General features: G+C 39.3%; 1 protein-coding gene across 1 annotated transcript in view; it reads left to right on the top strand.

Moving 5' to 3' along the window:
- Positions 1 to 19,848, top strand: part of PCSK2 (proprotein convertase subtilisin/kexin type 2) — a 100,571-nt gene that overhangs the window by 55,235 nt on the left and 25,488 nt on the right. Inside the window, exon 6 of the mRNA XM_031504219.2 lies at positions 16,296 to 16,372. Coding sequence (XP_031360079.1) covers positions 16,296 to 16,372 — 77 coding nt within the window. The remainder of the gene's footprint in view (positions 1 to 16,295; positions 16,373 to 19,848) is intronic.

Below are 19,848 nucleotides of genomic sequence, written 5' to 3'. Positions count from 1 at the left end.
CATATCCTATGCAAATTTATTGTTCTCAAATCAACCTCAGGATTCAGACCTTTGGGCTAGAGTGCATTTCTTAACTCTTTGTTTCCCTCCAAACCTCCATTGGCACTACCACTCCAATCTTCAGGTCTCTTCCTGAGGGGAGCCCAGGCTGCTTCAGCTGAGCAATGTGGTTTAGTTGGCAATTGCAATTAAATGAAAAGAGGAATGAGGTGAGCATGAGATTTTGGAAAAAGATGTCAGCCACTTGGATAGAAAGCTCCGAAATGAGGAAGACAGTTATTTTTACATACGGGCAGTTTGGAACATAGTAAAACACACAGGATGAAAACCTATTTGTGTTGCAAGGAGCAAAGCACATTTGGTAGATAATAAGTGGATATAGAAGACTTTGGAGAAGGCATTTGGGAAACAGCTGACCACAGAATGCAGATTAGCCAGTTTCACTCCTTATGAACTGGCTTAATAACAGCTAATTAAACCCTGTGCCCTGACTGCAGAATTCTCTCTCAAGAGAAATAACTCAGTAGGATGTTACCATAAATTTATAAAAATAAATAATTTTTTTAAAGTGCAGCCCTTTTCTTTGCAGAAATTGTGCTCTGTGTATGTTCTAGCATGTGATGTGGGCAAAGCATGTTCACTTTTCAGCAGCACGTGTGGACAAAGTATGTGGGAATATTCTGTTTCTAAAAATCATGTCTCAAATAGACAAGCAGAAAGTCTGCACAATATACCTCATATAATAGTTCTGTTGTTGACAGTGAATTTAGGATCATGCCCAGAAACCAAAACTAGATCCTGCTGTAATACAGTGGTTTGTTTTTTTTAATTCCAAAATATTTTGTGTTTGATGGATAAATATTTGTCGGGTTTAGCAGAAATATATCGGTTTTAGAGTGGCAATAGTGAATATTGTGGAAATTAGTGGAAAATGATGCAGAGAAGGGCAATGCACAGACATGATGGGCGAAATCCTGAAATAATGGATCTGGAGAGAAATCTGAGAGTCAAGAGATATTGGGATGAAAACTGGAAAGAAAAGCTGTCTGGACATGGGGTCATCAAGCATTTAATGGCAGTCATGGAAGACTTGTGAGGAGACTGACTTTGAAACAAGGATCTGAAAAGATTTGGGCAGGAGTGGCTTTGTCCAAGTGAGGAGAGGTTCTGTAACGTAGCAGCAATCAGGCTGTGGAGGGAAAAGAGAAGATTAGCTGGCTAATACAAAATGCAGAAGCAAATGGCTGGTTGGTAGGACAGTCATTAAAGGAGCAGCAGAAAGATCTTGAAGGAGCTAAGACCTCCAGGCTTTAATATTGAAATTCAAAAATAGAACTTTTGACATGAGGTCTGTGGTCCTAGGCTGTCACAGTGCTGTGTCTGAGAAGTGGCTGGTTAAGGACAAGGTTGATTCCTTCTCCTGATGCTAAAATCTGCCATCACCTCCCTTGCCCAACCATGGCAAGACTTGGTTCACCTGCACTTTGCCTCTGCCTGCAAGGCTGCATGTGCCTCCTTGAGTCCCAGGAGTTCCTGCTCTGGCAGCCTGTGCTGTCTCTCAGAGGCCATGGGAACTTTTTTCCCCAGGAGGTAATAATTTGGGCATGGATTAAAGATGAGAGATTTCAATTCCACTGAAGAAAATATCAGTTTAGATTTTAAAATGCAATTAAACTAGTCTCTTAAGCTGGCATAGCAATTATAGTCATCTTTGTACAACTCCTGTACCACATTCTTGGTGTTTCACTATATCTGCACTTTGGGGCAGCTTTCTCTCAAGTTCTGTTGTTTATTTTTAGGAAATAAAAATCTTCTCAATTGTATTAAAGCCTACATACCCTGACAGTGTATGTGCATCTTGCTTGGAACATTGGGAGCAATTGGAAAGTCTCTCAGAGGTGGTAGGTTTGGCAGTTGAGCATGTTCAAGTGTAAAACCTTGGCCTTGGCTCCTCATTTTAATTTGGCTTTTATGATTTTGACTTTCTGGTCTTCTTGCCTGAATAGTTTAATGGAAGTTAGCACTTAGATGAAATGCAGGGTCAGAGAAGAGAAAGAACTTTCTGAAGAAGAAAACTTTGCATTTTCTCTTAAGACTTGAACTTCTACCTATCACACGGAGTGCACTTCCATCCATATTTTTATTTGTAGTTTTTGAAGATTTACTGCTTGAATCATCCATTTCTGGTTTTAATGCTCTTTATATACATGGAAAGACATGTTTCTGCTCATGGTGTGGGTGGACTGCTCTCCCTCCTGGCTTGCTGCAGTATAGCTCCTTGCTTTTCTGGGATCAGGGAGTTATGGCAAAGCTGGAATTTTCCATTCTACTCTGTGAATGCAGAGAGACTCATTGTCAAATGATCTATATTTTCTTCCAAGCCTTGGAAACCCTGCAGGGAACCTTGGAAACCTTCAGGAAATTATTTTTTTCACTGCAAAGAGAGCCCTTCATTATGAACTGATAATTAAAAAGCTGGGGTCTAATCTACACCACGGTTTGCTTTCAAATCATAATGTACATATAAACCCAGCAGTTTTCAGGATGGATTTCTCCAAGATACAGCATCTGAGTGAGAAAGAAATGTCAAGTTACAGGAGCTGCATCTGAGATATGTCTAATAAAAGGGGGGGAAAGCAACTGTTGGGGATGGACACAGCAAATTATTTTAAAGAAAAAACTAAGCAAACAGAGAGTTCTTGTGCCACAATCAGAAACAGGAGATGAGTTGTCACTGGTAACAGTTTTTTATTTTGTTATTTTATCCTTGGCCACTGTCTGCTGGTGAAGGTCAGTGTAGCAGCATTATCCCACTCAGAGCAGTGGGGAGCTGATCATCTCCTAGAAGAGGGTTTGTCCCTGATTAGCAGTAGTTAGAAAAATCAGGATCTCACTAAGAGACTCGGGCCAGGAGTGAGAAATTGCTGGTTTCTGTGTCTGAGCTCTGCCTGAAGCTGAAAGCTTGTTTCAAAAAACCCAGGAGGGAGAGAGAGAGAACAAGACAAACACTGTAGGAAAGCTGGAGGTGACTATGTGAGTAGTATTGATACATGTGGAACGAGAATCAAACAGCAGTTCTTAGTAATAGATAGCAATTGAAAAGATTTTGAAAATATGTAGAATTGCACAGATGTGCAAACAAGCATCAACCTGAGCAGTGCTTCATTGCTGCCTTCCCCAAACCTCCTCTCTTTTCTTCTCTGTGCTACGAGTCCTTATGGTGCAGCCTTATCTTCCCAGGTCCTTGCCAGCTGTCACTCAAACTGTACACAGGAAAGGCCCTATTTAAGGAATGAGGGAAGATTTTTTTGGATTTTCCTCAGGTTTAGTCCAAGTTTTGTGTCATCTGCCATTTCTGATTCGGATGTGAACAGCAGATGGCCTTACCTGTCTTCTCTTCCTGCTTTGTCAGCATCTCCAAACACAAAGCAGCTTCTCTCTCATCACTTCTGATAACTTGTCTCCAGCCAATGCCATAATGGCTCCCCCTGCCTTGCTGAGAGTGGGAGCATATTTTTGGAATAATTATCTTATCACATAAGCAGTGAAGCAGGGAAATGTTCCACTTCTGTTCTGAGCTGCATTTGCCATTGTTTGCTAGAGGAACAAAAACACCACTGAATAATCTTCGCAGCCACAAAAGGAATAAGAAATAGTACAGGCAATAAATTTCACACTGCTGCAATATGTGCAGCAAAGCATAGCAACAGCAGGAAGGATTTTTCTTTTAGAAAGTCTGTTTTTCCTTCATTACCATGAATTTCTGAGTATGATTTGGCCTCCCTGCACACCGCAAAAAGGACCAGCAAACTGTTCTGGCAGCCATGAACCTGTTTGCAATGATTTACCAGTACAAACCATCAGTATCTCTACTAAAAACCTCTGGGGCCCAAATATGGGATTTTGTAGAGCTGACAAAGCTCCACTGACATTTACTGATCCACACTGCTTTGGCCTTGGTGACCTACCACCTCCCCACCCTGAAATCCCAGCTAATTTTCTTCCTGAATCCAGTAGAGTCCACTTATTACTGGTGGGGAGAAAAATGTTGTCCCTTGTTATAGGACACGAGAAAGTACAACATGAGCCACTGCGATGGCAAGGGAAAAAAGAAGAAGGTTTATTTTCTGACTCCAACTTTTATACTTTTCCAAAGGTGACAGTGGATTGGAGAGTGAATGGGCCACCTCTCCAAAGACATTGGACAAACCACCAGTACATCAACTTCCTCCACCCCCACAAAGGAATGCAAAACAATATGTTGTTTATAGAAAATGTGTGGGGAAGTTTTCTAACAGAATGTAAACTCAGAAGGCTTTAGAAAATCTTAAGAATCAGGGCGACAGTCCCTTCTCAGGGCAGAATTTGTTGGAAACACTCTTCAAGGCATTAAAAAGCTCCCAGTGTCTCTGCACTTAATATGAACTCAGGGAATCCTCAGGAATCATAAACACAAACCACAGGAGAGTCAGGTTCCTACTGGCTTAATGTCAGGGAATGATTTCAGGCAGCTTGAGGAGATCTGGTTCCCATGGCATGATTTTCAAAAGACTCTGAGACAGTTAGACTGCATTTCCTACTGCATTTCAAAGGGTTATGCAGCACATGCACTAGACACTTAATTTCAATAAAGCTTTGTTTCTGATTCATTAGAGGTATTTTATGGGAAAACTCTATGTGCTGTCATTGCTTAGCATCTATTTTTAATTGTAATGCTAAAAAACATTTATTATAAAAAATAAAGAACAATATAAACTTCTTTCAGCACATCACTAATTAGATTTAGGCTTGGTTGTTTTCTTTTGGCTTTTTTGGTGTTGTTTTGAAGTTGGGTTCTTGCTAATAAGTTTTCTAAAAAAAACACCAGCATAAAACCTTAAAATTATCAACCAAACCCTGGGATAAATTCACAATACATCATTCTGCTAGCACTGACAATTCAGTTAGAACAGTGATGGATGAAGGCTGTTAATGAAATTTCTGCCACAACCTGCTTCAAGAAATTGCTGAGACAGAATGAAGCCTCTCTTTTGCCAGGATAGAAGAATGGATCAAGTGTTAAAATGTGAGGCTGACTAATGCCTTAGCAGTCAAAACTGGTAGCCTTCTGTTGGGCTGTTTATGCTGCTCAGGTGGCTTCTGGCTGCTCAGGGGCTTATTTTAGAATTTAGAATATTATTACTGAGGAAATGCATGATAATAAAGTTTCACTAGAAAAAAATGGAAGTTACTGTAAAAATAATTATATTCTCTTTCAGACATGGCTATTTTTTCTGTTATTTTGTGCAGGATCGGCTTCTGGGCTCATTCCTATGTTCTGTGCAATCTGTTTTGGTTTTTTTCCTCAGAACATAATAAAGGCTAAAACAGAGATGATGCCATCTCTGATCATATCAGCCAGGCATACAAGGATCTCAGTGTACCTGGAGGAATGTCCTGAATTAGTAACATGCAGAAAATGGTTCAAATCTTGGAAAACATAATGGTCTCCTGCAAACAGCCCTTCCCTGCTCCCAGGAGTCACTGCTATTAAAGGAACATCAAATTGGTGCTCGTGTATTGAAGTCTAAATAAGGTGACTGTGCAGTTCCTCTGCTCTGTACCTTATTGCTGCTTATCACCAGCACTGCCAATGGAGGAGAGAAGCCTGTGAAAAGGAGATGTCAGGGTCTTCCTATTTAATGAAAGGTAAAAAGTTTCTGTAATTGTAATTTCTAGCTTTCAACTCAATCAAAAAGCTGGAACAACAGAAAGAATGTAAAGGCTGTTTCTCCTCTGGATTATTTCATATGGCCAGAGGACACAGGAAGAGGCTTTTTCTGCAAAAGAGGCTGTGATTTGTGAGGGAGGTGTGATTGCCTTAAGGAGGGATGGTTTGTGTCACAGAGCTATGTTTACAGCTGAAAGCTGGATTTCTTCACTGAAAGTTGCTATGTGAATGGCTCTGCTGAAGCCCATGTTAAGAGATCTGGACCCTGAATGCTTGACAACACCTGGGGCTTAGTACCATCCATGCAGCTGGAGTTGACACCACACCACTGATGTTGGCCTCTCCAGGGGGATGCACTGCTGGCTATAAAATAACCTCCAAACACTGCTCCTTTGGAATCAAAAGGTACTCACATATTGGAGTTGCATTTGCCCGATATTATTTTCAGATCGATGTATGCTGCAAAAAGTTTCCAGCTTTATTCTATATTGGAACCACCTGAAAAGGATAATTTTCAAGTTAAATGCATGCCTGGTGTGCAAGCAATGTGAGATGATGCCAAAGTTACTTACTGTGCAAGCTAACAAGCACTCATTGTCTGCAGCCTTTATTTTTCTCTATAATCAATGTACTTAATCAGTTGCACACTGAGAAAGTGCAAGGTGGCTAATCACTTTAATCATAGAGCACTAGTATTAATTTTCACTTAAGGCATCATCTGTGGAAAGTAAATTAAGATTGTTGAAATGAGAAATGCACAAGGATGAAAGAGCAGATGACATTTCTGCATCAGTTCTGGCTGATGCTTTTGGAATTGGCTTGTTCCTCTCTCTAGGGTTTCGCCAAATAAGCCTTTTTATAAAATAAAGTGTCCATGGGGAAATGAAAGTGAAATATGTTTATTGTGGATCAGTTCAACCTAAATTTAAATATTTGACATCCAGAATGTGCTGAATTAAAACAGCAGCAATAAAATTCCATTCTGGTGCTTGGTGCACTTGGCAGAAGAGGGTCAGAGACATGGTTCCCTGGAGGCAGTGAACACCACGTAATTTTAAAATCAAGTTCAACAAATTGAGAAAAAGAGGTTTCCTTTCTCCAAAATTAAAGTAATACATGTTTCATTGAAAATGGCCCAAACAATTTTTAAAGTTTTTTTTCCATTTGAAAGCCTTTCTTTTCTGTTTCTCAAAGAGGAGTTATTTAGCTGCTGATATTTTTAAAGACCCTAACCAGTGTGGAAATCCCTGAATACCCACCAACATTTAGATGCAACTTAATTAAAATTCATGCTGTAGTTATTTCTGGTTACCAAGGTATCACCAGGGAAGTCTGAATTAGATGGTGCATGTGGAGCACTGTTCCCTCATAAAGCTTTATCAAAATTTGATGGGGTTTAGGGAGAGTTTTTTGTGCCCAGTGGTGATTTTGGCAAGGAAAGTCACAAATCCACTTTAAACTACTGGGCTTGATTTTAAAAGGAGAGTTTTGGCCAAGCCCTCTGGATAAGCTAGTCTTGCAAAGTAAAAGACTGTAGGAGACCTGGAGTTCACAAGTAGTTCCCTTTCTTTTTGAAATCAAAATGGCCTAGATACAGTAAATAAAGATATAGATGTTCACCAATACTATAAACACCTCTCCTTCACTGTACCTGTAAATTAATTTGGTTAATTTGAAATTAATTCAATCTCTTCTATCCTGGCACTTCATCTTGGCATGGTTGTTTGCTTTGCATTGTTTGATTTTATTTGTATGCATTTATTTTCTTCATATTAATATTTTACTTCTTGGCAGCTATGTAGGTAGTTAAGGTATTTTTAGACATCTGCCTTATTTCAGATTGCTTTGATTTAAGTATAATGTTAATAATTTCTGTTTCTTTCCCAATAGAAGCAATATGCATAATGAACATCTCTTTCCAGGGAAGAGAATAGCAGTGCACAATGTCTAATAAAATGCTGGTCACATTGAAGTCAATGGTAGTTTTTGTGTTAAAATCAGCAATTTGACAGATCATATAAATAGCAGTTTGTTCTACTGTGCATTGCCTTTATTTTTTAAGCATAACAGTAAGAGGCATAGACTTCAGCAGAGCAAATAATGATACCAAGGGCTGTGGAAGCATGACTGCCTGGGATGGCAGGTTTTCCTGTGGAACAGGAGCTGGAGTTTGATGAAACTTCAGCTACTTCCAGTACTGTATAGCTGTTTTTTGGTGAAACTTAAATGTATATAGTAGTGGATACCTCAGTCACACGTTCCCTGTGCTGTCCTTACCTGTAAGCACTGAATTGGGAATTGCTGGAAATGTTTTTCAGGCAAATCCTGTTCTGACTTCTGTTAAATGAGGTGAGTCTCTATTTTACATATGTACAAAGGTGAGGATGAAGGCTGTGCTGTCTTCAAGGACTTCATCATTTCAATGCTAGCAGATGTTTTTTAGAATTCCTTTTTGTGAGAAACTAAATCACTTGAATTCAGTGGTACTTAACTCATTTGCAGGATTAGTCAACCGTGATACCATGTCTGACAGATGTAGTTGAGAAGCTTTCTATCATCGAGTGATGTCTAGGAGATCTCTTAAATTTTAACATCCAGTAAATTACTGTGAATACATTAGCTATGATCAAATATACTAATCTTTAACAGAAGAACTTGGAATGATCATGTACTATTTAAAATCTTAAATACTTAAATACTTGAAAAATTTAGCGTGTGTGGATTTACATGAGCACATTCTGAAGATTCCACCTTTTCTCTCCGTAATTTTGGATTTAGGTGATTCCACATGGAATAAGCAATGCAAATTTTAAATAATGCCAGAAAATCTAAGTTAGTGCATTAAAATTCCTGAGAGCCCAGCTTGTCTTAACAGTGTTAGTCACATTATAATTTTCCCTTGGGATGCTAATGAGGTCAGCTTACAACTGAAATAACACACAATATGTCTTCAAGACCTTTTAACTCTACGGATTGTTAATCAAGCTGTGTTTGCTTTGTGTGACAGAAGAAATTCAAGTAATAGTTTGCATTATGTTTTTGAGTCTCTTCTCTGAAATTTTCACCTCCTTTTGCTTCATCTACAATGTCACTTTTATGTGTTCATTCACCTTCCATATTCATGCAATTTAGGTGAAACACCAGCTGTGTGGTTGTTAACAGTTCTCTTGACAGCTGAGAAGCCTTTCATGAGAAGGAAAATACCCAACCAGTTTTCAGTATTGTCTGCTTTCACTTCTAGTTCCTCTGTGTGAAAAACGCCAATCACTTGGTCTTAAAAAAGTGTTAAAAGTTTAATAATAATAAAATGGTTATAAAAATAGTAATACAATTAAAGTAATAAAGTTTAGAGTTAGGACAATTACAAGACAATAAAAAGCAAAGAATTACGGACGTCTGGATGCTCTCGGACACTAAGTCATGAAAAGCATCCCTTGTGAACAAAGCAATAACCTTAAAAGCAATAGCTTATTGCATATTCATATATCTTATACATGATGCATACATTCTTTGCAAATTAAGAACTTTTCTGGTTTTTGTCAACTTCTTCTCTTTAATTTTGTTGGTTCCACAAGGATGGAGAGAAGGTGGAAGAATGTTTGTCTTTTCTGATAAGAAGGCTGTAACACTTTATGGGCCTCCTTTGCTGACATCTCTGTGTGAAGAGTTTCTTGATCATCTCATCTTCCTGCTTGAGCTTGTAACAAATCCTATATCACAGAGTTTCTATTTCAACATTGTGTTGAAACCTAAAACTACATTTAACACACTACGTAAGAGAATTAATACAGTGTTAACTTTCTAACATTACACATATAATATTCATTGTAACATTTGCAAAAAGCCAATCATAAAATATGCATTTTTCATAACTGGACTTGAAGGACTGCTGAGTTTGTACTGCAGCCTCTGAGCTATAGGTTTTCTTGCAGTGATGGAAAAAAAAATCTCCCTAATCCCCACATGCTGCTTAGGAGACCTTGGTGCTGGGTGTGACCTGGATTTTGCTGTGTTTGATGAGAAGAGCCCAGGGCAGATTTTGCTAGATGTTGGGCTCATTGGCAGGAGCAAGATGGTTTAGCTCCCCTTCCCTTCCTGCTTATCCCTCCAGGAGGCTCTAAGTGCTGGCTGCCATCAAAACACTGCAAACACAACCTTTACTGCAGCTCAGTGCAGTAAAGCACATATTTGATGTAGTGACAGGCCTGTCAGCTATTTCTTACAGGCACCTAACTAAGAATAATGGACTTGGACCTCATTTCTCTGCTGCCAGCTTTATACCTCTATTAATTTTTCAACTTCAGTAGGTCAAACTAATGCATAATCAGAGTATCTGAAGAGGAAAGCTATCCATTGGAAGGGGAAGGTGGGCTAGGTTTTTAATAAAATGGAATGCTAAAACTAGATGAAAAGTGTGTTCAGAATTTGATTTTTGTTTGCTTGTTTGGTTGTTTTTTTTTTTTTTTCCCATAGTAGGTATTGCACAATTTGTATTTCCCATTATAATAAAATAATCCAAGGACTCATATGTCTCTATATGCTCTTCCCCCCCACCCCTTTTCATTTCCCCCTGAATTAAAGAAACCAAGGAGTTCACACCATAACCCAAGGCTTTAAATTTGCTACTTGCCCTGAAAATTCTTAACAGCAACCGGTTGCCTAATTTATTTTTATTTTACTAATTTTATTGCCTTAGCCTTATGCCTCCCTATGAACATATGTTCTTGATGTGGTGTAGGTACAGCTTAAAGGTTTCTGTGCACCCCCTCTGAAAATTAAGGAATGTTTGGCTGAGCAGAAATAGGTTTGAGTTTTGTAGGTTAATTTGGTTTTTGCCTTCAGAGCTCTGGCTCTGAGCAATTAACAACTGGTGATGTGCTTCAGGTTTTTTCCCCATCAACCTGAAAATTGTGGAGCAGGCTAAGAATGCCAAGAGGTGAACCATGAAGCAGTGTCTTTATTATAAACAGAAATTCATTTGGCTGCTTCTTTATAATAAAGTCTCTTGTCTGCCTCAATTTCTTCTTTTTTTTTTTCTATGTCAGTTAAAGATGCTGGGGAAAATAATGGGGAGTATTTTAATAAGCTGGTTTTATTTTTAAAAATTGATTGCAAAAAAGAATTTTCTACTTCTTAAAAATTCTGCCCAACATAACATTTTCTCTGAATCTTTGTGGTTCTCATTGTTTTGGTCCTGTTTGACTCCACACCTCTGAGCTAAGCATTAGCAAACAGCCACAGGGTTGGGTGGATTTAGCTGGATCTATTTGGATTTTTATTTTGTTCACTGGGAAAACGCCTGACAATCTTGGTACCTAAGATTTAATTTCTTATTTCTTTCCAGTTCTTTTGAGCTGGGAAATATCTGTGCTTAAATCTACCTAGTTGGTATACAGCACTGCTATACTGCCCATGTGCTTCACCTGTGTGAAATAAAAAGTGTGTTTACTCCACCCCTTTTTTTTTTAAAGATGCTCACATGCTAGAGAGCATCAGCCAGCAGTGTAACTAATGCTGGTTTTCTCATTTTGTCTGCTGGGGAAATAGGAAGGGCATTATTGTGGTAAAAGTAAAATAAGTGATTGTGTGACATTGTAGTGCTAAGTGAGATGTAGAGAGGATCATCAGTTACTTCACAAATAAATCTGTTTAATATAGAAAAAGAATACAATGTGATATGACCTCAGCAAAGCTATTTTTCTTCATAACTGTAACTTTTAAAATAATGCTACCTTAATAAAGACAAATGCAAATGCTAAAGTGAGACTCCATGTTTTTTTCAACTGCCTTTTTGTTTGTTTGCTTTTAAATCTAAGAATTGAAAATCGTTCAGCTTTGCAAAGTAAGTTTTTAGATAAGAAGCGGGGGATAGCCCACCTGTCTTCCTATAAACTCTGAAGTTGGATGATTAGAATTCTTACATCTTGTAAGCTCAACAATTTTAACTGTTGTAAATTAAGCAGTAGGAACTTGTTTGCAGTCAGTTTATCTTCTTTTGACTGTATTTCCACTAGCCTCTCCTTTGGTCTAATCCCAGATGCTTGCTGATTGTTGAGGAAATTGAAGGTTTTTTTTCACTAATAACTAAAAAATTAAATCACTGCTGTGGTGAGGTCTTTAATTGCTCCTTCTGTGGCCAAGTTGAGCCTGTAGTGAATACCTGGAACTGGAATACCAGGAGGGTTTACAGGCACCTCAGGTACTATTCTGGACCCAGATCATAACTCCATCAATTTCAAATGATGTTCTGATTTATTATTCTGTGGCTGTTTTGAAAAGAAGAACAGCAGAGAAGTGTGCTGCTATCTTATTTATTATTCAAGATCTGGCTGGCGTTGTCTGGCTCAGTGTTTTTACTTTTGTGGTGTACCTATAAGAACTGGGTAAAAGGCTGCAGTTTCTGGGGAGACATGGCAGATTTCATCAGTTGTGAATTTGCTCTTTAAGATTAATATTTTTGAACAAAACCCATTACTTTGTGGATATATTCTTGGTGTTTACACGGTCTTCAAGCTAGCGCTCAATTTGCTGGATATAGGACATATAGGAAGTAGGAAATATAGGACATATAGGATATAGGAAATATAGGACATGTATTAGTTCATATAGATGCAGAGGTATTTAAAAAGTTACAGGTTTTTTTTAATTTCCATTTTAAAATCCCCACAAACCAAACCAAAATAAAAGTGTGCTTCCCATGGCAGAGAGGAGAGGGCTTATTGTACAATGGCTGACTTAGGAGCAGTGCCTCTGCTTTTTGTTAATGACCTTTAAGCCTTGCAGCACCTCTCCTAGGTTAAACATGTTGCCTCCTTTTTTGCCTTTTGGTGGGCATATTCTATTTATTTAAGCCTATATGTACAAAACTGAATTTCATTTTGCCACCACATGATGTTCAGAATTATTTTAATACAGTTTCCCTGAGAGGTTTTATGTTGTGATTTGAGTTTATGGCTTTGCTTGCTCTTTGGATCAGTAAAGAAATCAAACAAACAAACAAAAAAAGGGATCTTTCTGCCTCAGATCTAGTACAGGACTTTAATGTCATGAATAGAATCAGCCTGTGACCAGTGAGATGTGTCTTTAATTGTCTCCTGCACTAGCATGTGAGCATAGGAATATTTCTTGACTTACAGAGAAATAGGGTGTGTGAATTACGCTGTAGAAGCCTGTGAAGTCAGACAAAAATTTATGGTCTTACTGCATTATTCAAGGTACATAATTTTATTACAGTGCTGAACAATTCATGGGACAACTGATTTATTGTTAGTGTCATATTTTGCATAATGAATCTTTTTCCACAGATTATTTTACTGCATGTGTTTTATAAGGTACAAGGCAATTCATTGGGAAATTCTAGTCTAAGGTTATTTTTATGGAAAGCAGAATTTTATACAGAGGCAAAAGTAATCTATTTGTGTCATGGTATACAACCCATTACTTAATAAATTATTGAAAGGGTCTCATCCTGGGATCTGATACTCTTCTGTTAGTATTTTATTTGGTGTAGAGGCTAGAAAGCAAAAATAGAAGTATTCCTTAAAGAGCAAAACCATTCCTCGCTGTAGTAGCATTTTTGTGATATAATAGATGTTATTTGTAAGCAGTGGTGTATAGATAGTGACTGATAACCATCAGATCACTGCAGCAATGAGCTGGTTGGGTTGGACATCAGGGATTAAATTCACCTCACTGTAACACACAGTGCCAATGACCAGTCTAAGGCCAGCCCAGTGCTGGAGGCTGGAGGCTCAAGTTCTCCCTGAGGTTAAAAACCAGGCAGCTCCCTTAGATGTTGAAAATCAAGTGTTAAACACTTCAAGTCTAAGAGAAGGACCTGCCAGTAGACTAGTTAGGCAAGAAAACAGGGCACTGAATCACCTGAGTGAAAAAGCCAAGTGTGCCCATTCTAAGTGCTACTGTGGATCCTCATCTGCACTGGTTTTGATTGCAGCATCACAGGTTCCTGTGCTGATTAATTCTTCATATTAGCAATAAACTCCTTCTTGCTGCCTGCTGGGGACTCCAGTCTATGGAGGACAATGGCAAAACACAGATTTTAATATTCACTTCACAAAACACGAAATATTTAAGCCATCCACTCAAGCAGTTCCCTTTGTGGTGTTTTAATTTCTTACTTTAGCTTAAAAAAAAATTAACAAAAGCTGACCCTAAGGTATTTGTGGATTTAATCTTTAAATTAGGAACTTGAAGCAGTCCATTTGTACTTCTCTCTGCTGTTTCATTCCCCATTTCACTGCTTCCATAGTGCGGGTGAAATACTCCTTCACAATGCTGAAACTCTGTCTTTTCTCAAAGACTCTAATGAAGATAAATTGCTCAGTTAGCAGTTGCTTTCTTTCCAAGACTTCCTCTTAATTTTGCCCTTTGTGGATGGTTCCCACGCTATTAGTTATCTTTTTCCTATGAGTGCTGTGATATAAAATAAAGCAAATGAGAGCTAAAGGATGTGGCTGGACAACTTGGTTTATCACCTGCCTAAAGGCATCTTTCCACAAGCTGCCTTACCTGGGATGTACAGCAGGGCTGAAGTTTGTGTTATATTATTTTTAGAAGTTTGTGTACTACAGCAGCACAGCCAGAGGGGCTTTTCAGCCTTAATTTTTGCACAGGGGAATTCTAGAGCCGAGAGTGGTTCATAGCAAGTACAAGGTGCTTGTATATTTGATGATGTCCTGAAAAGTCAGCCTCACCACACCCCCTTTGAGCTTAGGGTATGTAAGTGGGACTGCATTTCTTCTAGATGGGAAAATAAATCACAGTTGATGCGTGACTGAATTTAAATTTTCATCTGTACAATATTTTTAAAGTGGAATATTTTAAAAAAAGAAGTTCTGGGTGAATATGAAGTTGGCAATATGTCTGTGTGGTACCTGCATGACAGTGATCTTTGAAACTCATTACATGTTCTGTGGAAAAGTACTTGTTTCTGCTGCCTTTAAGTCTCCCCCTCAGTAATTTCAATTTCTGGAATTATGAGTGGTAGCAAAAAATAACTACTGTCCACCTTCTCTGTACTACTCATGAATTATAGACAAATGTCAAATTCCCCTTTTTTCCCTGGATGAAAAGTGATGTTCTGTTTACTCTATGGCATTCAAATTGCTGTATAAGCAGTTGGGGTAATTAAAAGAAGAAAATTAATCAGACAGCTGGGCACAAAGACTGAGAAGCACTGAGAATTTGTGGCTATAGCTGCCATGACTGGAAAGCATCTCCAGGCTGAAAATCAGGGCGTGGAGATATGGAGAGATCTGCAAGGATCTCAAAAAGGAATTAATCTCTGAGCTGGAAGACAGCATCAAGCCATTTGAGAGCCACTCTGAAAATCTCTGCTCCATTCAAATGCTGCCAAATATTTACTGTCTGTGCTGAATATAAGAAACCAAGCCTTGAAGTGACCACCCAAAAAACCCCACTGTACAGTGACTTGGAAGAAACTTAGTTTTGCCCTCTAAGCATCAAGGGCAATGCTGTCCTCATTTCATCCTGGAGCAAGTTTTTGGAAGTTTAAGGGTTTGAATCCAAAACTCGTGTGCTACCAATGGACTGTCTATTCCTGTATTTCAGGAACTGAGAATCAGATGAAAGGGAATGTTTTTAGGAGCATAGCTATTCATGCACAAGTCTCAAATTATCTTCAATAGCATGCTCAGCCAAATCTTAAAAGGAATACAAGTACACATTAATTAAGAATTAACATAATTCTGTTCCTTGAGTATGATGATTATTAAAACATAAACTCAATGAACATACACTTGAGAGGAAAGTGCTAAATATTTTTAAAAGCCTAATTTTGAGTCACCCTTTATTTTTTCATTAAGAGAGAAAAAAGAAGATGGCACTTGACTTTCTGAAACTTTCTATTTGCTTCAGATCAACAAGTTACTGAGTGTCCTTAACTGCTGCTGATAGGACAAATCAGGAATGAATTAGATTTATCCAGAAAGCAGAGACATGGGATGACATTTTGAGAAGCCTGAAAGCCACATTTGTGAAGCTGTTTAGGCAACTAAAGGAATGAGAAAATATGCAAAGAGATTTTCAGGTGTATGTGCCGGCCATTAAAGCAGTTTTCACGGTTGAATTTTGAGACATTTACATTCTTAGGCATTGAAATGCTTTTAGAAATCTGACTGTTGTAGTACCACATCTGAGGTTGTCCAAAATACTTCTTTTGAAGAAGACCCATGTGTCTGGTCACTTCCACCACCATTTGGAAAATGGGATTTAACCTTTGCTTTGCCACACCAAGTATTCTAATACCTGAATACTCTTGTAAGTGTTGATGTTGATGCTCAGTAGTAACCTGAGCTCTCACACCACCTCCCAGTTGACCACACTGGCCTACAGAGGGCTTTGCATGCCAGAAAATATTGCTCCCCAGGCTTGCTGGGGTGGAAAATGGGAAACGGCACAGCACTGTGGGGCTGGTTTCTGTCCAGATACATCTCACAGAATGAAGAGGGCAAAGTTTGCTATTGATTCTCAGCTTCTCATTCAATTTGTGTTTCACTTCATGTCTGTTCTTCAGCTGATTTTCTGTGTTCCTTGTGTTTTGTAGAATGCCAAAGCCAGCTACGACTTCAGCAGCAATGATCCCTACCCCTATCCCCGCTATACAGATGACTGGTTTAACAGGTAAATGGATTTTGGGCAGCCTGCCTTCACTTTGAATTGTTTAAGAAGTTCCACATCTTTGTGAAATGTCTGTTTTCTGCTAAACTCAATGGTCACAGAACAGACACTGCACTCTCAGTGCTGCTTGAAAATTAGGGGTTACTTACAACATCATTTTTTTAGGTTTATAGTTTATAAATGAAGTTGCTGCTCCAGAAAAGTGTATTTTTTAATTGTTTGGATAAGTGATAGCTGCATACCTTTTTGTTGAAAACTTTTTCAAGATTTCAGGGCTCAGACTGGGTGCTTATCAAAAAATATTTCAGGCCTATTTGATGTGGTTTTCATCTCTAACTTAAGATGACTGGATGGTCTCGTAGTTTTGGATGGGGGTTTTTGTATTTATTTTTAAAGAAATCAATTGCAGTTCTGTCAGAGTGACACAACAAAGAAGTAGCTGTGCTTCCACCTCAGACAGAGGCCTCCTGGAATGGATTAAACAGAGTTAGGAGCTGTGATGTCCTTCTTTGTAGTCTTGCAATTTTTCAACCAAAGCAATATCTCAATGAGATTTCTGCTTCATTTTGGAAAGGACATCTAACACTTTTAAAGTAGTATGAATCTAGTTAGTGAATGGAAAGTCACAGAAAAACTAGGGCTCTAATTTGTGAAGGTCTGCTGACTTCCTTGCTTTATGTATGCAAAAGGTCTTTTTAGGAGCCAGATGCCACTTAGCTCTGGAGAGGAAGAAAATTAAATTTAGCTTTAATGTGTAATGATAGCTTTTGTTGTTTTCAGTGTGGAACTTTATAAAATTAAATATGTTCTGCCAAGTCCCTTTAACACTGATTCCACTGCTATCAAGTATTTTTATAGTGGGGCCCAGTTTGCTGTCCTTACCTGTTCTGCAAAGTAAACTCTCCCTGGAGGAGAGTTACATCCCAAAGTCTCTTTGGACAGACCTCAAGCATTCCAGCAGTGGTCATTGTCCCTGGTTTAAGCACTTCAGTGAAGAACTGAGGGTGAGCAGCACTATTGTTTGTGACCCAATCTGCAATAATTGAGAACAACATGATTCAGGTTGTCAGAGAACTGCAACACTTTCCTCTGTTTCTTGGGGGAATGGAGAGTTCAGGTTGGCAACAGGAAGGGAAAAACCATGAGAAATTACTTTGCAGATATCCTTTACTGTTCTTTCTTTTCAGAAAAAAAGTAAAATTGATACTTAGGAAGTATAACATTGTTTGTCAATACTGGGATTCTCCATCCCTGGAAGTGTTCAGGGCCAGGCTGGATGGGGACACGAGCAGCCTTATCTCATGGGTGGCATCCCTGCCCATGGCAGGGAGATTGGAGCCAGATGATTTTAGGGTCCCTTCCAACCCAAACCACTCTATGATATGATGAACCTTGAGATTTCTTTTGCAAGACAGGGAATTTTCTGTCTTGCAAGGTAAATCATGGGAGCACCACATTCAGTGGAGCATCCCTTTCCTGCCTTAGTATAAGGAAGGCTTTAAGATGGAAGATTCTTTGTTTCCTGCAGGTTAAGGTGCAAGCCAGCACACCACATCCAGCTGTCCAGGAGTAGCTGTGACTGTTTTTCTCTGTGTATTTCTTTGCTATTCTGTTAATTGAGCTGACATACTCCTCTGTAAGCTCTTGCCATGGCTTCTGACTCCTGAATTAGTGTTACTGGTGGGTAACAGCTGTCTGTCTGACAGTCTGTCTGTCCCCACGTGTAGCTACACAGGTGCATCTGGACAGGGCATGATTACATGGAAGATCTACTGAGAGAAGCCTGAAATAAAGGCTCCGTTTTGCCCAGCCAGTGATGCATCTCCCTTTGAATTTTATGCATGCAGAAGGATCAGACTCGAAATAGGATAGCATAATATTCATTTTCCATAAAGAATATGTTTCTATGTGAGCAATTCAAGCGATTCGTGGAACAAGAAGCAGAGGACTGATCACCAAGGGACTTTTGTGAGCTGCCAGCTGCATGTGGAATGTGTTCATTAGACTTCAAGAATAAATAGGAGAGGTTTTTGCATGGAGTATTTCATTAATCACAGCTGCTCTGCTTGTAAGCACAAATTCCACTTGGGGCTTTGTAAGACTGCTGGAATCACTTTGACCTTTCCAACTAACAGCCACTGGCCTATGAAACCATGCAGGGTGGTTTTTGGAAGGGAAGGGTGGTGCCTCAGGCAGGAAATTGCTTTCAGGCAGTTCAGCTGCTGCTGTGGGAGAGGCCCATAGATGGCTTGGCAGCCAAGGGGTTTATTCTCATGTTTGCTGTACTCACTGTTTGACTGTTCAGATCCACAGCTTGGGGACCCAGCAGGAGAGTGTACCCAACGTGGAACAGAGCTGTGCTTGAGCCTGAGGAGCAGTGGGAGCAGTGAAGGAACTTGAATCAAGCCCTGTTCCCAAAACGAGAGACAGCCCCACAGAACTCAGTGTTTTTTAAGAACCACTTTGGGAACTGACTGATTTTGAGCACCCTCTGCTTCTGAGCCACATTCAGTACCTTGGCATGCACCACATTCTGCAGTGAAGAGGCAGCCACAGGAGTCAGTGGTTGCTTGGCCTCATACTACCTCTGATTTCATGGTGGGAGCATGCAGAGGGCACAACTCGGGCTCTCCACCTCAGAGCAATGAGATTACAAATTTCTGCCCTGATCTAAATAACCAGTAATTATCTCCACTCCCATGGCCTTTGTATGCTGTATACTCCCTCACTTAGCTAATAGGTTAGTAGGGAAAAATTTCTTAGCTCTTTTGAAAACCTATCTTCTTCAGATGTAAGAATCTTTTGCTGACTGTGGGTCCAAACCAAAGCAGGAGAATGCTTTCCCTCCTGTGATCACTCAAATGCTTCCAGGCTGATGATAGAGGCTGATGGTGAATAAAAAGGGGATTGCATTTGCCCCACAAAGTGTCCATCTGAGCTCTGCAGGTTTCATTGGTGCCCACTGCAAGCAGCTGCCCAAGAAAGGCAGATGGTCCCAGCTCTTGAGGCTGCAGCTCTGCACAGCCCTCCCCTGCAAGCAGCAGAAGAGAGGATGGATGGCTCCTGTGCTTTGCTGTCTGCAGAAGCATTTCAAAGCAGATGAAAAGGAGCCTCCATAAAAATCTGTGCCACCTCTGACACTTTCAATAGCACATCAGTAGGGAGGTGCACACAGGACCATTGGCAGTGGATTTTAAAACAGAATTGCTGTCAAAGACAAAGCAGAGTGAAATTTTCATAGCTAGAATAGTGTTGCTTTTCTTTTAGAAGAATTTTCTTTTCTAAAAGGAAAAGTAAACATATAGATATAGGTATTTTTTTTAAATACAGTATTCAAAACTGTTTTTCAACTAAATCCACTTCTCCCCCTTACTTTTTTATGCATGTTCATGTCAAAGGTGTTCACTTACACAAAGTTTATGTAAGACTTGCTCTACTTGCTAATATATGGTTTATCTTTGAAGTAGCTTGTTCACAGA

This window comes from Lonchura striata, chromosome 3 (genome assembly GCF_046129695.1).
Source record: "Lonchura striata isolate bLonStr1 chromosome 3, bLonStr1.mat, whole genome shotgun sequence".
Taxonomy (NCBI): domain Eukaryota; kingdom Metazoa; phylum Chordata; class Aves; order Passeriformes; family Estrildidae; genus Lonchura; species Lonchura striata.
The sequence above is the reverse complement of the archived record's forward strand: the minus strand, read 5'-3'. Positions and strand labels throughout refer to the sequence as shown.